At 47.1% G+C, this 21,096-nt stretch overlaps 1 protein-coding gene across 1 annotated transcript in view; it reads right to left on the bottom strand.

Annotated features, from left to right (window-relative positions):
* Positions 1-14,158: 14,158 nt before the first annotated feature.
* Positions 14,159-21,096, bottom strand: part of TRPM8 (transient receptor potential cation channel subfamily M member 8) — a 51,039-nt gene continuing 44,101 nt past the window's right edge. The window contains exons 23-26 of the mRNA XM_042784341.1: positions 20,959-21,058; positions 19,447-19,480; positions 17,513-17,599; positions 14,159-16,038 (exon numbers count right to left, since the gene is read on the bottom strand). Of these exons, the coding sequence (XP_042640275.1) occupies positions 17,549-17,599; positions 19,447-19,480; positions 20,959-21,058 (185 nt within the window). The 3' untranslated portion in view covers positions 14,159-16,038; positions 17,513-17,548. The remainder of the gene's footprint in view (positions 16,039-17,512; positions 17,600-19,446; positions 19,481-20,958; positions 21,059-21,096) is intronic.

Below are 21,096 nucleotides of genomic sequence, written 5' to 3'. Positions count from 1 at the left end.
CAGGAACCTTGCCGGGGCCACGTTACTGGCTGGTGCCACACCACGTGTGTGCCATCCTACCCGAGCACTGCTTTGCGAGAGGTGGATGTGGGTGCACATTCCAAAAAAAGGGGTGGGCATTTTTCACCAGCCAACTTGGATTTCAGCATCGGGAACACGATCAAAAACGACGATTGAAACTTTGCCCAGACAGAAGCCAGCGCCTCTTCTGTACATCCATTCTCCTCGTTCCCTGTAGCTGAAGAAGACGCTCTCTGCCAGCTCTTGGACATGCTTCTATGTAGCAGGGTCTGCCCTTCCTGCTTCCCAGTTCTCCTTAACTGCTGTCTGTGCCACGGGGAGGCCAGTAATATTCTTCTGTGGCTACAGTCATGCCAGAGCACCACAACGAGGAGGATTTAAACTGAGCTGGAGATTCTCAAGAACAGAGTCTGTTGTACTGTGCCCAACTTCTCTGCAACCAGAGCCAAGACCACGCTCCCTCAGATCACAAGGAGGAAACCTTCCAAAATACTGTTTGACCTGCTCCTGCGGTGGTTTCTCTGCAATCAGTCGTGCTGCTGCTGCGGTAACGAAACACAAGGAACAAAACCGCTCAAACCACCTGAATAGAAAGAACTTGGCATTCAGAGCACCAAGGTACTTCTTGTTTTCCATCACGCTTCACCACCAACTTGCTGCGGTAGTTTGGATAACATTTAGCTTTTGACTTCATCCCTAGAAAAGGAACCATCTGCTTCTTGTATGCCAGGACCTGTTAATATTACACCAGAACCTGAATATGCAAAACTGCTTCCTAACTGCCGAGCCACAGCGTTGTAGCCAGTCCAATGGCAATTTTAACTGTTGAACCAAGTGCAAGGTTTGAAGACTTTCCTCTTAGAGTAGCTACTAGGAAATGCTGCCAGTAGGACTGTAGTAATGATGAGTGGAGCTTGAAAATAAAATTGTTTAATGAAATGAAAGCTCCTCTTCAGAGCCCTGGCTTTGCTTTGCGGCATCCAGAGAATGGAGATGTTTGCTGTTCCACCTCTCTGAATCCTGGCTCATTAAGTCTGTAATGAGCTTGGTAAATATTTCTCCTGTCTCTCCACAGATACATTATACACTCCAGTAGATTCATGTTACAGCAAAATTGTTTTCATCCACTCTCCGTGTCAAAGGCACGTTTGGGTTGAGGGTGCTCAACCCAAACAGAGACAGGAGCTGGGAAAGAGGTAAAAACTGGTGGTGGGCAGAATGGAAATGGGGAGAAGGGACAGTTTGTGGAGAAAACAGCCTTGGGCATGTGCTGGTGGGAGGAAATGCAAGATGGAACAGGGCACAGCGTTGTCCCCACTCACAGGTAATGCACCTCCATGGGTACCACCTGCCTAGTGCTAGCGGGCCAGGAGCAAACAACAAGTGAAGGATGGGGTATTTTCCTTTGGGGAAAGGGGGTTGATAAAAGCATTTTTGGGAAACCTCTGCTTTCAGTAGGTTTAAGCAGTGGAACCAATTTTAGATTTTCAGACTTGAAGTGCCCCAAATCTCTGGGTTTCTGAGGAGGTCTGAGGTTGTCACCACATTCTCTTCGTACTGGAGACTGTAACTGGAGCGACAGGTTAGGAGACACCACTAAATCTGTGAAAAGCAACTGGAATTCAACACTTTGCAGAAAGCCTCCAAGGTCAAATTCTCAAACCCAAAAGGCTCTTCAGTTATTGGCATATTCAAAACAGAAAGCTGTTGTTCCACCTATGCTAAGGAAACAACAGGCATGGCCACGCAGACTGAGGACAACATGCTCTTGAAAGAGGAAAGCATCCTTCCCTTCTTCTAGAGACCAGTTCCTGGAATTTGCTGATAAGGACCTCGCCACAGATTACTAGGACCTACAAGCCATTGTGGTGAGCAGTGCTGTGGCACATGGAGAACTGACGAAAGGCCCTTGCCTCAAATCAAAACCAGGGCAGAACAAAATGGAGAAGGTATAAAAAATGAGACAATAAGCGCTTTTGACATGTTGCCTGCTGCCCTATTGCTGCTGCCTTCCATGTCCCCGAGGAATTATACAGGCTTTCATGAGAAGACAACCCAGACAACATGCAGCCCTGGGGAGACGCCACAGATTTAGTCTGCAGCTTTATGAAGGCTTCTGGTTGCAGCAGCAGCAGAAGATCTCACAATGTTTCTGATCAGATATCAGGTAATGAAAACTTTTTTTTTCCCCCCAGTTAACCAGACTGAAGACGTTTGAGTGGACTTTTAGAGAGAGCTTGCAGAGTGGACAGAAAAAGTGTATGGACACATACGTATACATCTTTTTAAAAAGGACAAATTTTATGGTTAAACCCCCAAGAACCAAGTTTCAAGAGGTTTTGTAGAGGGAGCAAGATGAAGAAAGACCCTTCACAATTTAAGGACTAAACTTCGAATCTGCTACCAGCAAGTTCCAGATGCCAAGCACCTTGGGGCAGAGGGAGGGGGTTGTATCCAATTTAATCTACACAGCAAACAGATATATACTATTCAAGAAAATAAATTAAAGAGCATTTGTTAGATGACTATTTTCAGACCACATTCACTCCCAGCAATCAAGTCAGCTCTGTTCCCAGACAACTGGGCGAGCAATAATTTCTCTTTATGAGTGAAATTTTGATAATTACAAGATGCATTTTCATTTAAAATATAAATCGTCCAGCATCATCACATGCTTGTATGCTGAAAACAGTCTAAGAGCATCCCAGGAACTGAGGAGCTATTCCTGATCCCTTGTTTCCTGAACATTCAGATGACAGGGGAAAGTTAATGATGTCTCTTCAGATTAAAAAAAAAAAAAAAAAACAAAAAAAAAAAAACAAAACCTGACTATATTCAAAGCAGCATGTTCTCCCCCTGCCACTCCCACCCCCCAGCTCTTGCAGCATGGCATTAGTAAAATCAAAAGGCTCCCTAAAAGTTCTTCATGGGGACCTTCTTCATCACACATGAAGAAGACTGTTGTATTGACATCGGCTGATAGAGGTAGGAGAAAGTCTTCTAGACTTTGTTCAGAGTATCAGAGGCTTTGAGACCTGATTCATAGTTCATAGACACCAACAGAGATTCAGCTTTGATTCCCTTCAGATCTCGTTTGCATGACCCTTGAGAAACCGGCAGATGAACGTACAGTTGAATGTTCTCCAGCCCCTGACCACCTGGGAAGGAGAATAAGTCTTTGTTATTCCAATTTCTCTAATCACTCTCACACTTTCATAAGATGGTACCCTCTGCTGCATTGGCTGCACTTCTTAACCCCACATAGGGCTTTCCACTGTGAAGCACTTGAAGATTTGATGGTCAAAAGGAGAGTAAATTAAAGACAAGTGAATATAGTGACACCTCGGCTTCCCACACCTATAGCGTTAGGGATGAAAACAGATGCATTTTGTAAGTCTGTAGTTTATACCATGGAAATTTAATTCTCTGCGAGGTTTGCTGCTGCTCCAGGAGAATTCACTGAGTTTTGTGTCAAAACTGAAAACCGTTGGAATTGATGTCTTAACAGTAATTTTACAAAGATTAAAGGAAACATTTCAGTAAGCACACAGCGGCAGTGCCTAACCCCTTTTTTGAGGTGCATCACCACGCTGGTCCAGTGAAGCAACTTAAGCCTATGCAGTTTCTAGTGCTGTTGCTGGAAGTGGACTTTGAGAGTGAAGCAAGAGAAGGCACACATTACAGCAAACAAAACCTCAGTAACACACACTGGGTGACTGTTTTGAAACATCACAGGCTGCAGCAGAATCTCGGAGGTCTCACTTCACTACTTTGAGCCTTTGAAACTTTAAATATTTATATTTCCTGTGCCTGCTAGGTCAGCAGTAATAGCTCTTACAGGGTCACTGGCACAACTTTGTAGCTGATGCAAGGCAAACATCACCTCCAGATCCAAAGATTGTTACCTGAACAGTCAAAGAGCTATGTCTCTTTCTAATTTTTTTTTTTTTTTTTTCAGGGTTTTGCTGACCGTACTGATAATTTTCAAGCTTTTCTCCCTGTCCCTAGGACACGTTCTCAGACAGTTCAGCTGTTACCTCCTTCTGCATTCTCAGTGAAATCTACTTGCAACCACTGGTCAAATCAAGCCCTGGTAAAACTTGAAATCCTAGGTGAAATTAGGCAAAACATTCACCTCCGACTTCTGAAGTCATCGAATACCAAGTGCAGCCACCAGTGTCATACCCTGTCCCTTGCTGCCATTTATTGGAAGTGGCTTGCACTGCTGAAGTAGGCTCAAAATAGGAGCCTTTCTGGTATTCAGTAAAAAAAAGTAGACTTTCTGGTATTCAGTCACATTACCAGCATTTCCTTTGAATGCTATTTCAACCTTAGCCCTCAGCTTCGGTGTAATTCAACACAGAAAGAGTTGTTTCTGGCTGCAAGTCATGAGAAGGTGGTGTGTATTTGGAGAAACATGAGTCATGAATTTTTAGCATGAATTAATTTTTAAAAAAGTTATTTCTTCAAGTTACAATCTTTCTCTCAATAAAAAAATTTAGAACGTTTTTGTAATTTCAGAGAGGTGTTAAGATCCATAACAAGAAAAATCAGAAGTCCAAACAAATTTCAAGGATTCTCAAATACTAAAGCAGTCATTTTCATCTGTTCTTTAGAGTCTCTGGCCAGTTACACAAGGTTTTAGACGTTAGATAAAAAGTTCCTGGCAGTGAGCTCAAGCTTTAAATCAGCATACATTTTAGATAACTAGTTCAGTCATGAGCAGCAAAACCAAGAATTAGCCCAATTCTAGGCACTGTTTTGTCTCATCTCCCGCACAGCAGCAGCCAGGCATTTATCAAGGGATTCAAAAGTCTCAGGCTGCACGTGAAACCCCAAAGACATTCAGATGCTGAAAGGGACCGATCTGGTGCCTACGGTTGGACTGTACAGGGGTGAGGTCAATACAATGAAGCAAAGAAAAACCCAGGAAATCACTTCTGGTCTTGGCTCAACGTGTGGTGTGTAGCCACCGTTTCTGTAAAAGACCCAGTGCCAAAACCAGGGATGCCGATAGCACTTAGGCTCTTCAGAGTCACTCCCAGAAGAACAGCTCAGCTTCAACCAAGAGGAAGAGGCACTGGCTGCAGAAGTCGTTTACCTGAGAACACAGAGAACCACTCAGCGCAAATAGTAGAAGGAGGATTGGAGAAAAATGTACAAGGATGGAGCACCACTGCACGCCAGTCCCTTGGTGAGTTTTTACAGGAAAAACCAGGTGCCCAACCCTCCTCCTCCCGCTGCATGTGTGCAACAAAACTCGGCTCAAGCACAGTGAGGAGCAGACACGAAACTCAGGAGCAGCTTGGTAGCTCCAGATCTCTGGATCCCACCACCAAGCCTCGTCCTAATCACCAGCACGGGCAACAACACAGGCTCTGCTCTCCCAGATTAGACATGGCATGAGCACTTGTGTCCTCTCTGTTGAAAAGATACATCAAAGTGGTGTATTTTTTTTTTGGTTTGTTTTTTTTTTTTTTTTTTAAAGTAAGACTCATTTAATTACCTGGAGCAATTAGTTTTAGGAATTCATTCAAGGGCTGTGCTTGGGCATTTGGCAGCCGCGTAGATGAGAAGGCCTAAAAGGGCCTTGTCTTGCACATCTGCTGACCCTTTTCCCTATGAATTGCTGAGGGCCACGCAGGTGAATCAACTCTGACTCCAAGAACTCTGCTCTCAGAAGAGGTATTAGCAGCCCAATCTCATTCAGGCCAGGCTACCTAAGCTCCCATCTGACAACCAACAGAACTGAAACCCAAAGCTAGGGTAAGGCTTCTCCTCTCTCAGACGCACCCCAAACTCAGACTCCTCAGGAGACAGTCCACGGCTGGCCACGATCTCCTTACAAAGGTGAATCCCAGGCAGCCTACAATTTACTTTTCGTTTTTGCTTTACATTTTCTCTGCTGGGAGCATGCTTCAGTTCTGGGAGGTCTTGTTCACAAAGGGATTCCCTACCGGCATCAACAGACTCCGGTCCCAGCTGCCATCTCCTGCTTGTGCTACAGCCTCCTCCTGCCCACCTCTTACGGAGACAGTTAGCCACAGTGGGCAGCAAGAGTCAGTCCTGGAGCACTAAATCCTAAATCCTGTGCACTACCTGTTCAAAAGTGACAAGATACACCTCACGTCCTCTCTTTTGATAGACTCCCTGGACCTCCTGGCCCCGGTGGGTGTTGGTCCTTTCTGCAACGAAGATAACCGTGCTTCTCCGTTACAGCTACAGCAGGAGCTTCAGCTGCTCAGCAAAGCAAAGCAAGACAAGATACTCTAGAGTCCAAACAACCACTAGTGACTAACTACACCCACACAGAAGAAAGAAATGGTACACAGAAGAGCTGCTGGACCTCTCATGTTTCCCTCATTATAGATTTATAGAGCAAATCAGCTCCAGGACCACAGCAGAAAAGGCCTGAGCAGGAAAGCCATGGGGCACCTGCCGCCTCCCTCTACGCCGTCAGTCTGCCCTAATTCTGTCCATAGCATTCAAGCAAGAGCCATCCAAACTGGGCACGGCCTGACGTGCTGGGAAGGGGGCACAGAGCAGGCTCGCTGTGAGCCCAGGCAGCAGGCTCACAGCGACCGGGACCACACTGAGGACCCCGAGCAGATCATAGTCAGCAGGTACTCTGCCCAATCACCCCTCTTCCGAGGCGGAGACTTGGCAGCACTGTCATAACTTCTTGTAGTTGTACTGTTTTCATCCTCCCCCTCCTTGTATGTGCACATACGCAAAGCTTAAACCGCCCCCTCCTGTGGCAGCACCACGGGAACAGGAGCCGAATCTGGGCTCCCTATCACCCAACACAGTTTTTGCACCCAGCCTGCAAAAGCTAACAGATCCTCCCTGGTTCACAGAGTTGCTGCAACATTCCTTCCTCCATTTACCCTTGGAGGAAACCCACGAAATCTCTGGTTTGATTTCACAGTAAACTCACAAAAGTTTCTCTGCAGACATCTATCGGGATCTTCAAGCATCATTCACCACACACTTCAACTCTGCTTCCAGCCAAACTGAGCAACCATTTCCAAGTGAATTCTCTGTTTCATCTCTTGCAGTCTCTTCCTAGGTACATATTTATTTTATCAGGTTTGTTTAAACGTGCAGCTTGCTGTTCCAAATCATAACTTGCTGTACTGGGTTGGGCTAGGATGGAGTTAGTATTCTTCATAGCAGCCAGCATAGTGCTGTGTTTCAGATCAGCAACCAAAAGAGTGTTGGTAACACACGGATGTTTCAGCTATTGCTGAGCAGTGCTTGCACAGCATCAAGGACTTCTCTGCTTCTTATGCTGCCTCCCCAGCAACCGGTCTGGGGGTGGGCAGGAGACTGGGAAGGGGCACAGCCAGGACAGCTGACCCACAGGGACCAAGGGGATGTTCCATGCCCTGTGATACCATGATCAGCAACAAAACTGGGGGCAGTTTTCCCAAAATAGCCATTGCTCAGGGACTAGCTAGGCTGGTGATGAGTAATTGCTGTTGCATCACTGTTTTTCTGGTTTGTTTTTTAATTTTTTTAGCCTTCACTTACTAAACTCTCTTTATCTCAACCTGGAAGGTTTGGGGCTTTTTTCTCCCTTGCTTTTGCCCTTCCCATTCTCTCCCTCATCCCACTGGGGGTGGGATGAGCTAGTGAGCGAGGGGGGAGCGGGCTTAGCTGCCAACTGGGGTCAACCTGCTGCAGTCACATTCACTGCAATCCATCACCAACTGTGTGACACTGCCTCTCTTCCCCGAGTGGCTGCACTTAGCAGACAAACCTGATTGCAATGGTCAGCTCCAAGAAAATAAACCACAATTACCTTTCCTGATGTACCGAGCACACGGACAAATATCCTAAGGGCATTCACGCTAGCAAAATGCAATCGCATGGCGCTGGCAGAAAGCACAAAGATACGCATTAACATGGATAAGCCAACTCCAGTGGTGACACGAGTGGTGCTTCTGAAGCGCTTTCTGCAGCAGTAAGTACTCCCTGATTCAGCAGTCTGGTAGCCTCTGCCTCGTGAGGTTTCAGTGCCTGGAACAGCATCAAAGTCATCACCGACACCAGTGATTCTTAGCGTTCGAGTATTTGTTCATCAAACCCCAGAAAGCCAAAAGATTGTAGAAAATTATAGAACAGGTAGATTGTTGTCTTCGGATTTGCGGATTTTAAAGTTCAAGTTTATGTCTCGCTGGCCATTTTAAGGGCTTGCAGCAAGCTTTTGGGTCTTTTCTTGCTTTTAAGTGCAGATTCCCAAACTGCAAGAATCAAGGCCTTAAGGGAAATACACTGTCACAGGTCTCAGAGTGAAAGTTACCCAAAACAACTAATTCTATACAAGTACAGCTCCAGCAAAGCGTTCAGGTTTCCCTGAAGAAGACATTAGTGGGAGTCAGCTATCAAGTGTTCCCAATCCAAGCCCATCAGCGAGTATTTACAGAGATTAAGTTTTACAGTTACACTGCAGCATAGGCACCAGGACACCATCAGCACACGTACACGAGCCAAGAAGAAAACACTGCACAAACATCCTGAATACCTCACAGCTCAAATTCTGCACTGACATCAGCCACAAACCAAAAAACATTCCCAATGTCCAAACAAAACCTCTCTGAAAGAACGCCTGTTTGCTCACTATTTTGTAAGCAGGAGGGGAAAGAAAGATGAAGTTGGGAATAAATTAATCATTACAAATTAGCCCTTTCTTTTAGCAACTGGGTGCGCTCCAGCCAAAATGGGGCATGCTGTAGAAACCAAGAAACGCTTCACCTCCAGCAGTTCTGCTGCAGTCAATACGGCCACGTGGTTACAGCCTCATTCTGCATTTTTGCTCCTGCTGAAACCACCCTGTATTTATGAATCCAAGATTTCGCAGAAAGCAAATTTATTGCAATCAAGGTTTAATTACGGCCCATGGTTAATTTCTATATTACATAAATCCTTTTGCACAATACCTGCATTCCAGGCACCAGCCTAGGCAAGCAGAACACTTTCAGCTTTCGCTTACTCATATATCCTTGCTCGAGCCAGTATTTTTAACTGTATGTCATTTTAGTGTCTCCCAGACCAAGCCCACACTGCAGATAAAACGCAGTGTTTTTCATCTATTTACCATGAAGAGCAAATCTACATCTTTTAAGCAAAGTAAATACCTCGTAAAAAAAAAAAAAAAAAAGAAACATTTTATATGATCTCGTTAATATTCCTTTTCACGGGAAAGATTTCCTGACAGCAGAAAACTCATAAATTAACAGGGAGATTATTAGATTTACATGTTTCTTAGATGACAGTTTTACAAGGTTGTTATTGGAAATACATAAAACTCCTACACGCAAAAAAAAAAAAAAAAAAAAAAAAGTAATAGCATAAAGCAAGAGCTACTACCCACTTACACTGGGGATGCAGGAAAATAACTCGACACAAAGTTGCCTTGAGACAGTATCATATCAGTGCTTTAAATCAAATTAATAATGGAAAAGCAGGAGACAGCCAGGGGCAAAAACATGTAAGCCACCTGCTCTGTGAGGAAATACAGCGGGGCTTATTTACAGCAGCCAGGCACTGCTTCGCTGCCGGGATTCCCGGGGCAGGCTGCAGCCGAGGGACACAGCCCCTCCGGGAGCCCCCAGACTCAGCAGCGGGGCCATGACACAGCCTCCTCCCATCCCTCTGGTTCCCCGTCCCCCGCCGGGGCCCCCGCCGCTGGGGACAGATGGTGGGACGTTTCCACAGGGAAGGAACTCGCACCGCAGGGTGTGGGAGGCACCCGCCGGGTTGAGGGAGACCTGGCAGGACGGGTACATCCTGAAGGGTGCCTGAAGGGACGTTGTGCTTGATCTGTAGGTACCCAAGCAAGCTTTAAATCGGCTCCCTCCATTCCCAGCACAGCCCAGTCTCGACCAGCATCCACACGTGGACGAAGGACTGCTAGGAGGTTTCGCTGGGCCCCGGGGTGGCAGGACTGGCTGTCAAAAAACCAGCTCGTGTACCCGTAGCACCCCCTCGCCCACCCGCAACAGCCCGGTGTCATCCTGAAACCAGACCAGCCCTCACACGTCAACAGAGAAGAGCAAACAGCTCCTTGCAGGGGGTCTAAGCTGTGCTTGTTTAAGAACGTGCCCCCATTTACCAAGGGCAAACCATGCAAGGCTAACCTGATCGCCTTCAACAAAATGACATCGGCTGACACGGGGAGAGCAGTGGGTGTTGTTTACCTGGGCTTCGGCAAAGCGTTTGACACGGTTTCCCACAGCTTTCTCCTGGGCAAACTGGGAAGAAACAAATTGGATGGGTGGTCTGTGAGGTGGGTGGGAAGTTGGCTAACAGGTCACGCTCAGAGGGGGTGAATGGTTGGTAATGCCCAGCAGTAACAGCTGCCAAAACCACCTACCTCTTTCTCTCCAAGACGCACAGGAAAGGCAAATAAGCCGGAAGCTTTGGGAGCCAAACCTTCCAACCCTTGCCTGAACACTTCGAGATCAGCTGGTGCCATACAGAGAAGGACTCTCCGAGGTGCATGGCCCATGCATCTCAGCTCTGTGCTGGCTCCGGGCCACCGCAGCTTCCACCAAGGAAGAGGCTGTGACTAACTCTCCATCTGTCTCCAACCATCTCCATCTGCACAGAAGAGGCGGCACAGGCTTCGAGAGATCAGGCGCTAGAATATCACGACACTAAATTTGTGCATCCGCAGCTTAGATTAGCGTGGAAAGGAAGCAAAAAGCGGGATAGATCCAGCACCTCTTGGGGCACAGCGGCAAAAGCCAGGCAAATGCACAGTGCCATGGATTTAAAAATGCCTAAATAGAAAAGATGTGCGTAAGCGTGCAGGTAAAGGCCTTTTAGTTCACAGCTCTCACTGCTGCACTGAACCGACCATGTCCCAGGAGCTAGCCAGCCACCACGGCAGTGGCTTTAACGTCAGATAATTCACTGGCAACAAAGCAGCCATTCCACCCGGCAGGATTTCTTTTTTTTTCCTGTGGCAGGGGTCGTGTGCTTGGGGGCTCTCAGCTGCGCCCCAGATGCTCCTGCCCAGATCTCAGCTGAAAGGTGGGTAACAGACCCTGCTGGCAGGCGCTCGGGATGGACCATGGTTAGAGCTGGGCTCTGCGGCTGCAGGGAGAACCCAAGCCTGCTTGTGACAGCAGCAGCCGTGCAAAGGCTTCTGCCTTCCCCTGCCCCTCTCGGAGGTGCAACAGGCCAGGAGGAGCGGAAGGGCCACAGGGAGATCCAAAGTAGACAACTCACTGGGAACCTTTTGGGGAGCAACCCGCTTTCCTCCAAAGGGGTTCACCCAAATTAGTTTCCTCGGGGAAAACAAACACACTCTTAAGAAACCCTGACAAGACTGAATTTCTTACGGTCTTTTCAGAACAGGCATTCTGCCTCTTACTTCTCTAGGGGTGTTTCCAGGTGTAGGTTCAGACTTCAAGCCCCAGGCCTCCTGCAGACACGAGCTGCCTGCTGTCTTCTTCACAGCTCTGAACTCCTGCCTCCAGCCATGAGAGCAAAAACAATCTGTTCTCAGTGAGAGACCGGATCCCTGTTCCTACAGGATGCTCTTTTAAGCAATATCCAGGACTCTCCGCTGTGCATATAGCATTTTTCACGCTTGCTCTGAGCAGACAATGGAGCACAACCTGGCTCAGATCCAGTGTCAGCAAACCCCAAATACTGGTGGGGGAAGAAGCGGCAGCTGCACCTTCAGCTGTTTTGCAGATATGTCCAGGACAGGTGAGAAAGGTCCCTTACTTCTGGTCTCATTTTGTTCGATTTCTGACTGTGGCTTATGCAGGGGCTGGGATTCTTGAATTGTGGGGACCAGAACCGGACGCAGTACTCCAGGTGCTGCCTGACAAGTGCTAAGTCGAGCGGGACGGTCACACATCAGTCTCTGCTAGCAACGTCCCTGCGGATGCAGCCCAGGATCCAACCTGCCTGCTGCTGCAGCGGCACGCTGCCGCCCCGCGTCCAGCTTCTTGTCCAGCAGGACCCCCAGGTGCCTTGCAGCAACGCGGACCCCAGCCCGTCCTGGGCTCTTTGGTTATTCTGTCCCTGGTCCTGGACTTTGCACTCATCCTTGTTCAACTCCACACAGTTCTTGCTAGCCCTCTCTTCCAGCCCGCCCAGGCCTCTCTGGAAGATGGCTCGCCCTTCTGACACGTTCACCTCACCACCCAGTCTGGTGGCATCACCCAGTTTGGTGAGGGTGCTTTCAATCCCATCATCCATGACACCGAATGGCATAGGGCTCACTATCAATCCCTGGGGACCCCACTTGCGACAGGCTGCCAGCCTGAGTAAAAACCATTCACCCCCTCTGAGCGTGACCTGTTAGCCAACTTCCCACCCACCTCACAGACCACCCATCCAATTTGTTTCTTCCCAGTTTGCCCAGGAGAAAGCTGTGGGAAACTGTGTCAAACGCTTTGCTGAAGCCCAGGTAAACAACACCCACTGCTCTCCCCGTGTCAGCCGATGTCATTTTGTTGAAGGTGATCAGGTTAGCCTTGCATGGTTTGCCCTTGGTAAATCCCCGCTGGCCTTTCCCAGTCACCTCCTTCACTTGATTAGTGACAGTTTCTAGGAGGACTCGTTCCACTACTTTCCCAGGGACTGGAGTAAGACTAATGGTCTCTTCTTGTAGATGGGTATGACATTTGCCCTCTTCCAGACATCAGGGGCATTCCCTGACCTCCACAACTTTTCAAATATTATAGATAGTGGCCTTGCAACAATATCAGCCACTTCCCTTAACACCCTGGGATGGATTATGTCCAGGCTCATAAATTTATGTGGGTTGAGCCCTTACAAAAGCCTCCACTACTGGTGGGTCGACACATACGACTTGATCTTGTGATCTGGGGAGCAGCCACACCGGTAAAGACAGAAGCAAAGAAGGCATTGGGAACACCCACCTTGTCAGCATTACTAGTGACTAGCTTCCCTGCCACGTTTAGTAACGGGTTTATGTCTTTCCTGTGTTTCTGCTTACTGCTCATATACCTGAAGAACCCGCCGTTCTGGGTTTCTGTACTGTAGTTTTTTGGTAGCCAGAGAGGGGGCTACAGCAGTGACCCCCTGTGAGAAGCTTCTCAAAGCTCCCCCAGCTCCAAGTCGGGTCCACCTCTGGCCAGGGCCAAGCCAATTAGTGACGGTGGCTGCGTCTCTGTGAGAACACACTTAAGAAGGGGAACCTGAGAGGGGGTTGGCAGCCCCCTGAGAGGGGACTGGAGCAGCCCCCTCCAGGACGGGCGACTGTGCTTAAAGGAGGCCGGGACTCTGAGGGGAGAAGCAGCCCCCGCTGTGGCGGTTCGGCGCTGTCTGCAGCGAGAGGGAAACCCCGTGGAGCAGGGGAGGGATGTGTGGCATTCACCCCAACTCCTGAGAAGGAAGGAGCGGGGAGCTGGCTGTGACCCCCATCCCCTGCCCCTGCGCCCCTGGGGGAGGAGGTAGAGATATGGGGAGCAGAGCTGAGCCCGGGAAGAAGGGAGGGGTGGGGGGAAGGTGTTCTCAAGGTGTGGCAATGCTTCTCACTGTCCTACTCTGTTATGTGTTGTTAGTGTCTGTAATAAATGTATGTTCTTTGTTTTCTTCCCCTAACGAGTCTGCCTTTTGCTCGTGCCCATAAAGGGGGATTTTTCCCCATCCCAGTCCTATCTCAGACCCCAAGCCTGGCTCTTTGTCCCTTCTCATTGCCGGAGGGGAAGGGAGAGAGAGCTGCTGCGTTGTGGTTGGCTGCTGACCAGGCCTAAAGCACGACACCGAGGGGATGGAGGGGAGGGGTGGCGCAGCCTCACCCCCTCGGACGGGCAGCCCCTGTGCCCAGGATGGCCGGGACCCCCACGAGGCCCAGCCAGCAGCCGGCTGGTGCCGGGCTCTGGAGGGAGTGGACGGCTGGGTGCACCCCGGGGGAGCTGCGGTGTCACCCTGCTGCCAAAACCCGGGGTCCTGCCGGCACCCCCGGGGTTGGGGTGGGAGAGGAGCCCGGAGGAGAGCCCGCGGGGCCGCACGCCCGAGGGGAGGGAGCGTGTGCGGGGCGCAGGCTGGCGGCCACGGGCAGGGGCAGCGGGCAGACACCTGGGTTTTGGATGTTCAAAGTTCCATTCAGAATTTCACAAGAGAACAGATCACTCGAGCTGCTGGCAAGCGCACTGCAGGTTTTATATACGAAAAGAGTGAACTGAAAGCACAATTTTCACATTCAAGGTGCACAAATGACATAGGAAAAATAATTTCTAGAAAGGAAACTTATCTCAATAATTTATGATGGAAGCTGACACAGAAGTCAATGAGAGCCTGAGTCCTTTATAAACTTGTTAACAGGAAAAGACAAATACTTCCACACGTAAACACGTAACGCTGCTACTGGTAGTGCTATATCCCCCAGGACTGCGTAATGAATGGCACACAGTAAAGTTAAGTCACATGAAGCAGGAAGAAAAGAGCAGCAGCCTTTCCGATAAGGCCTCATTGCAGTTTTCCCTGTAAAACTATTCCCTTTTCGGCTACAAAGACAAGCAGAGCAGCAGCTCGAGGAAACGACGCATGCACGTGCTGGCCCTCTCAATCGGCTGCATCCTAAAGCAGAAATACTCGCCCCGTGCAACAGCCCTTCATGTCCCTGTACTGAAGCAAACACCAAATCGCACATAACGGTCTCGGCTCGGCTCCACCACCTTGGCCCAACGTGTTTTCACAGCAGACATGGACTGGGAACTTGCTGCTGTGCACAGAGGCAGGCCTGCACAGAGGCTTCGGTTTCTAGGCAGGCAGCAGATGCCTGTGTTTGCACCGGCCAGGGTGACTCACTTGGGGAGTGTTCTGCTCCAGCAGAAATTCCCTCCCCACCCACCTAACTGCTCATCTGGAGACCTCACGTGGCACCTCTGTGAGCACCCACATATTCTGCCTGACAGCCCTCAGGCTAGCTGCCAGTCATGGACTATGATAGTCATTGCTGGGCAAAAGGAAAACATCTAAACCTTCAAAATCAAACATCATGGGAGAGCGTTGCTAGACACGGGGGATAAAGACAGATGCAGTGCTTTGCAAGGTAACTAAATGCCATTTGTAGTGGTTTCCCTTCAGTTGGTAGTGCACCCAGTTATACTACACATAATGCCACAAAATTCAGCTGCTATTTTAGACAGAAAGCAGAAAGAGCAACCCCACCATAGCAAGCATCACAGTATTGAAAGCTGACCAGCAATCTCTTCTCCATTTCAAAATACAAACATCTGCAAACAGCATTTGCAATGCTCCAACTATACATATTATCACTGAAGAAACAAGCAAAGATTGAACACGGGGCCTTTGGAAACACTTTCTAGATGAATGAAGTCTCTCCCACGCGGGGCTGTAGTAGTTGAGCTTCTGCATTGGTGCACAGTTCCAGGTAGAAATCCACACTGTTCTTGTGGAGTCTGAGATGCGGGCGCATGGTTGGACCAAAGGTTGGACCTTTTCTTCCAGGCGATGATGCTGAAACACGCTGTGTTCCGGCAGGCCAGCACTACAGACTTCAGCAGGTCTGACAGACAGACCGTGCAAGTAACAAGCTAGATCTGGCTACTCCACGGAGGAGAGGGAAGGGAGACTGATTCATTAAGACAAGCAATTAGTGGCTAAAGGAAACCCATGAACAGGCCCCTTTGAGTGAAATTGAAAAGCAAAGTGATTTTGGCAGCAGCAGCAGCAGAACTCTTGGAATTAGGAGTGCTTTTTAACAGCAGCTGACAAGGACTAATTGCTGCCACCGAACACCAGGGGAGATGATGAAAAAGAAGAGCTTGGGTAACACGGGAGTCCGGCCAGGAGATAAACAGTCATCTTGATGTTTTACCATCATCTTGCAACAAGCAGAAAGGGCTGCTTTATCAAAAAAAAAAAAAAAAAAAACCAAAAAAAAACACCCGAAAAAAAGCTTAGTAACTCCTGCTGAGACACTGACACTCTGGTGGATCAGTTACCGTTTGCTTGGTGCTTACTACCAGCTCAGAGAAATTATTCTTGGTGAATCGGTACCTGTGTGAGCAGAAGAAAAGATTTTAGAATAGAGCTCGTTGCCCAACTCAACGTTTTGCTTTCATCCTCATGACATCAGCTGGGAAAATTGGATGTCTCGTGCGACACCTGGGATCACAGATGCAGCAAGCACCCATCCAGAACACGGTGTCTGAGCGGAGCAGCAGAGACACTGGTTGTCAGAAGGTGAAAACAAAAGAACCACCTGCATCAAAGTACCTGGAGTGGCCAATCCAGCACCTCACGCCGAGGACGGTCAGTGCAGATACACTATCTCACCTGAAAGGGAGCACTTTGTAATAGAAACATCTGCCTCCTGCCCGACACTAACCTCTCTGCTCACACCAGGACAGCAGCACTGTGGGCTGCCAAGGCTCAGCTTCTGTCGGGACAGCTCACACACAAACCAGTTTGATCACAGCTGGGACGTCACTTAGAAAGTTTACCAGGCATAAACTGGAAAGGGACTCCATCCTTTCAAGGCACTTACTATCTATAATGAGAGGTCATTTCCACAAGTTCCATCATAAACGGGTATCATCTTTCCCAGGCTGGCTAACTGTAACTCATTCACTCCTTTCTACAGATTATTTAAGACTTCCAGTTCCTCTTGTCACTGTTCCAAACACTCTCCAGCCACTCCATCGCCTTCCTTGAAGGTTAATGCTTACACTGGATGCTGCACCCAACAGAGGATTCACTCCACTATTAGCAGCGGGAGGATTATTTCATACATCTCTCAGACAACCAAACACCAGCTATTTAATATTCCGTGTCAGACGCTGTTCTGTAGAACTGCTGTCTCATCAGATTTTCCCCCATTTTGTGCCTGTGTAGCAAATAATTCCCAGGTAACTGTAAAACTTGCATTTGTTCTTACTGAACTGCAACCTATTTTTCAGCAAAACTGCAGCGACCTTTGATCTGAGCTGGCGTTGTTTTGAGCAGGGTTGGACTGGACAGCCTCCAGAGTTCCATCATTCTACAGCCTGCAGTTTATCATACAGGACACGGGATACAGTGATCGATCATAATGCCTCACTTTGACAGTGGGAAAATAAACCATATTCCTACCCACAATTCTGTCATTTCTACTTGGTTTTTATGTTCTTCAGAGTTAAAATGAACCAACTGTACAGGATCCAGCACAGCAGCTCCTAAATTTCCAGAGGGCCTCCAGCACAAAGACAATTAAAATAACCTTGGGTTATTCACGGTTTTTCAAAGGCAAGGGAGCAAAATAAGATTTTTTAAACCGTGCCAGAAATTGTTAGAAACACCAGATGGAAAATTATATTTTTCAGAAAAAAACAAATTAAGAAGAGAATTTAGCTCTTATTTCTTTTCCAGTATTAGACAACATCAATACAAGCATCAGTAATTAACACTAACTCTTCTTCCAGAGACATGCCAATTTAACATCACAAACGCTGATAACTTATTCAAGTCAGAGAATGGATTGAAGAGGGCTTACCCTGCTCAGGTAGCTGCTCTTGGATTTCAGCTGCATTCACTTGATTCTGCTGGAAATCTCTTTCAGAAGGCCTTTCAAATCAGAGAGCTTAAAAATAAAAAAAAAGGCAGCTTTGTTTATGTAAAGTCAATCTAACTCATTCCAACAGGTCATCACAGCTTGGGATGAAGGGAAAGGAAAAGAACAAAACAAGCAAGCAGTAGTAAGTACTTTAAATACCCTAGAACATACATAGCCTAATAAATACTGTACAACATCAGCAACAACAGGCATAAAACCCCTTAGCTGAATTCCTGGCTACCCCATGGACACCAGCCACTACTCTGAAAGCAGTAACTGACTGCTTTTTGTATTCAGGAGTCACACGGTGGTGGCAAGTGAAACAGTGTTAATGTTGCTTTTCACATGCAAGCAATGCTAGTATGTAATATGCGTAACACTAAGTGCCTCTCCAAATATTATACCAAATGCAACAGTGCTTGAAAGGACACTCCCAATTGCAGTTTTCATCAATGCAAACTAATGCCATGAGCCCTAATGCATATATATATTTCACCTAGTTAACAAGCAGGCATCGTGACAGCTGCAAGCTCCTGTCTACACTCCATCTCCTCGTCCTCCTTCAAAGTAGAGCTTGCAGATCAGTGGAATTTTGTGAAGCACTCATTCGGACACATGGAGCTGCCTTCAAACCCTCCCCATGCCATAACTGAAGTCCATTATTTCTCAGGACATCTGCATCAAGTTTAAAGAAAAGTTTACCCCATAATCAAGGGTCATGCCTAGGACTCAGTTACGTTCTCAGACTTGGTTTTAGGACACCATCTCAAGTGAGAGTCGGTGAGCTATCCCTTGCAGTGCCTTGCTCTCAAGGGCACTGCTCCTAAGCACTGGCCTCAGTACATTTCTGTCACTAAAGCTGAGGGGCATGAATAGACAAAAGAGCTTGCTGCAAAGTATTCCCTTACAGAGGAAGAGGCACAATTTGAGTATTACTTTTCAGTAGAGAATTAAGGTTATCGCATTTCCTTTTAGTTTCAAGAGGAGCATCACTAGACACAGACTTGGTCACTCACCATTTCCATTTCAGTCTTGAAAGCAAGCTATTATTTTGCAATCTGAACTATCTGACTGCAATCAAAAGAAGTATTTTGAAGTATATGTGGGCCTTTTCACCCTTGGACTTCTAAAAAGTCTGTTCTTCACACCAAAGCAACTCCTCGTTTCAGAGGCAAAATACATAACTCAGCCAAGCCTCAAAAACACCTATTGTGAAGGTCTATTTCAGTACCACAGTAATAAAAAGTATTACTGGTATGACAATTCTGATAATGATGTGCTCTCTAGTAGATTGGTAGCTTTATATTGCTTCAACACAGGATGTTTCTGTGAACCAGATGAGAATTGGTCATTTTAACTGTAATTAAAGGTCTTCTAACCCTGCAATGTGTATGGGGCATACCTTTGTTTACAACGCCCGTGCTATCTGAAGCACCACCAGGCCTGCCACAACATATCTGAACTGCCATGTCATTTTATAAGCAGAGGTTAAGCAACAACAGCAAGAAAATAGGATTAAATTACCTCATGCCTGCAGCACTAGAAGCTAAACTTGACAGAACACGTGTTTGAGAAGGGTATACTCTAAGTGCGTGATGCCCCTTCTGCCCATTGGTGTTTCATGGGCCTGTTACACGGCAGAACATTGCAGTTCTAGAAGATAGAAGTTGGTTTTACTTCTATTCCATCCAATAAGGAATACTGAGAAATACTTCCTCAATTCTAAGCAAGTATCTTTCTACTTTGTTTTCCAGCACAATATGAAGCTACGCATGGAATCAAAGGTGCAAAGGAGCACATCAGAAAAGCCCAAAACGGGGTCCTGGCAATAGTAACAAAGACTGCACGTGCCTCTCGGTCTGAAACACAAGTACCTTTGCATCCAGTTGTCTAAATCGATGCAGCATCCTGAAAACAAAAAGAGGACACAGAAGAGAGGACTGAGCGCAGGTATTAGAGAAGCCTTGCCTAATCCCACCCCCCTCTCTTTGCAAACCTGTGCAGCAGAAGTCTACCCGGAGCTAAGAGATCTAGTCCTCACCTTTGGCCAAAGAGTAGAGCTAAGGCAGCTCCAGAGGCTGAAGTTCTCAGCAGACTGCCCTCCCTGCATGTGGTCAGAGGTCAGTTACAAAACAGACCGTCTGCAGACCGCTGGCTTTATTACAAGGCTATTAACTAACAGCAATTACTGTTAGTGCCGCGCTACTCCATTTTCCTTGTCAAGATGCTTCTGCTTCTGGTATAAAAGCAATTTTATTGTATTTGTTTGGCTTCTTAACAAATGCTGAGTGCCTCTGGGTGCCCACAGCAGGGGCAGAGGGGCATGGAGAAGTCTTTCCTGCCCAGTCTTATCAGCTTTTCTCTTAGATTTGATTTAGGGAAATACTCAAGCTGCTGGAAAATAGCTACAATGTTAAGACATCACATGCAGCAGGTTACTGTCCTGTTTTCTAGCTTGCTTTGTATTTGTTTCCTCTTATACTATTACTCTGAAAACACTGAGACAGATTCCAAAGAGAGTGCCATGACCAGAAAGTCAAAAAAGCGTTGTCCAAGTCACCAAACTTCAAATACCATCATTCCAAATAGCATCTTCCACTCCCAAGGGATCCTTCCTACTCATGCTGTTAAGTACAGACATCCATACAGATTGATGCTGAGGGAATGCTTGATATTCCAGGTCTAACACTAAATATTCTCTGCTAACTGCATAATCATAGAATCATTTAGGTTGGAAAAGTCCCTTAAGATCATCAAGTCCAACCGTAAACCTAACACTGCCAAGCCCACCACCAAACCTCATCCCCAAGCACCACATCTACACACCTTTTAAATACCTCCAGGGATAGTGACTCCACCACTCCCCTGGGCAGCCTGTTCCAATGCCTGACAGCCTTTTCAGTGAAGAAATGTTTCCTAATATCCAATTTAAACCTCTAATTTTACAAAACTAGTCAGCTATAGCACTGCTTTCCACAATGAGATCTCAAAACACTATAGGAAGCCAACATTTTCTCCTCTGGTGGAAAAGCAGAAAGACTCAAGTACAGAAAGGTGAAATCATTTGAGAAATACCATGACAGACATTTGAAATGAGTGCGTTTAATACATCTACCCAGCTGCTGTGTGCGTAATATGCCATTATAGCCCTTGCAATATTGCCATCAGCATTTTACCAGCCCAGGCAACTATTTCTGAAGACAGTCTTCAGCAGCAGACAAAAAAAGCCATCATTCTACTTAAAATAATGAAAAGAAAAGGCACATTTATGCTGAGTTTATCTATCTACTCATTAGTTTGTAAACACTTAGAGCTGCTGAAAACTTGCCTTCACTGAAAATATTCAATAAAGTTAAGAGAGTGAAGACAAAGAAGGGCAGACGTACTCTTCTGATGAATCATTTGCTTTGGTATTGATTTTGACAAGGTAATTTTCCTTCATGACAGCTTCCCATGCCAGAATTTCATTGTCCTCATTTTTGGAGCCTGGAAAACATATGTGAAGAAAACCAACAACACTAGAT

This window comes from Tyto alba, unplaced genomic scaffold, assembly GCF_018691265.1.
Source record: "Tyto alba isolate M040663 unplaced genomic scaffold, T.alba_DEE_v4.0 Super-Scaffold_7, whole genome shotgun sequence".
NCBI classification, from domain to species: domain Eukaryota; kingdom Metazoa; phylum Chordata; class Aves; order Strigiformes; family Tytonidae; genus Tyto; species Tyto alba.
The sequence above is the reverse complement of the archived record's forward strand: the minus strand, read 5'-3'. Positions and strand labels throughout refer to the sequence as shown.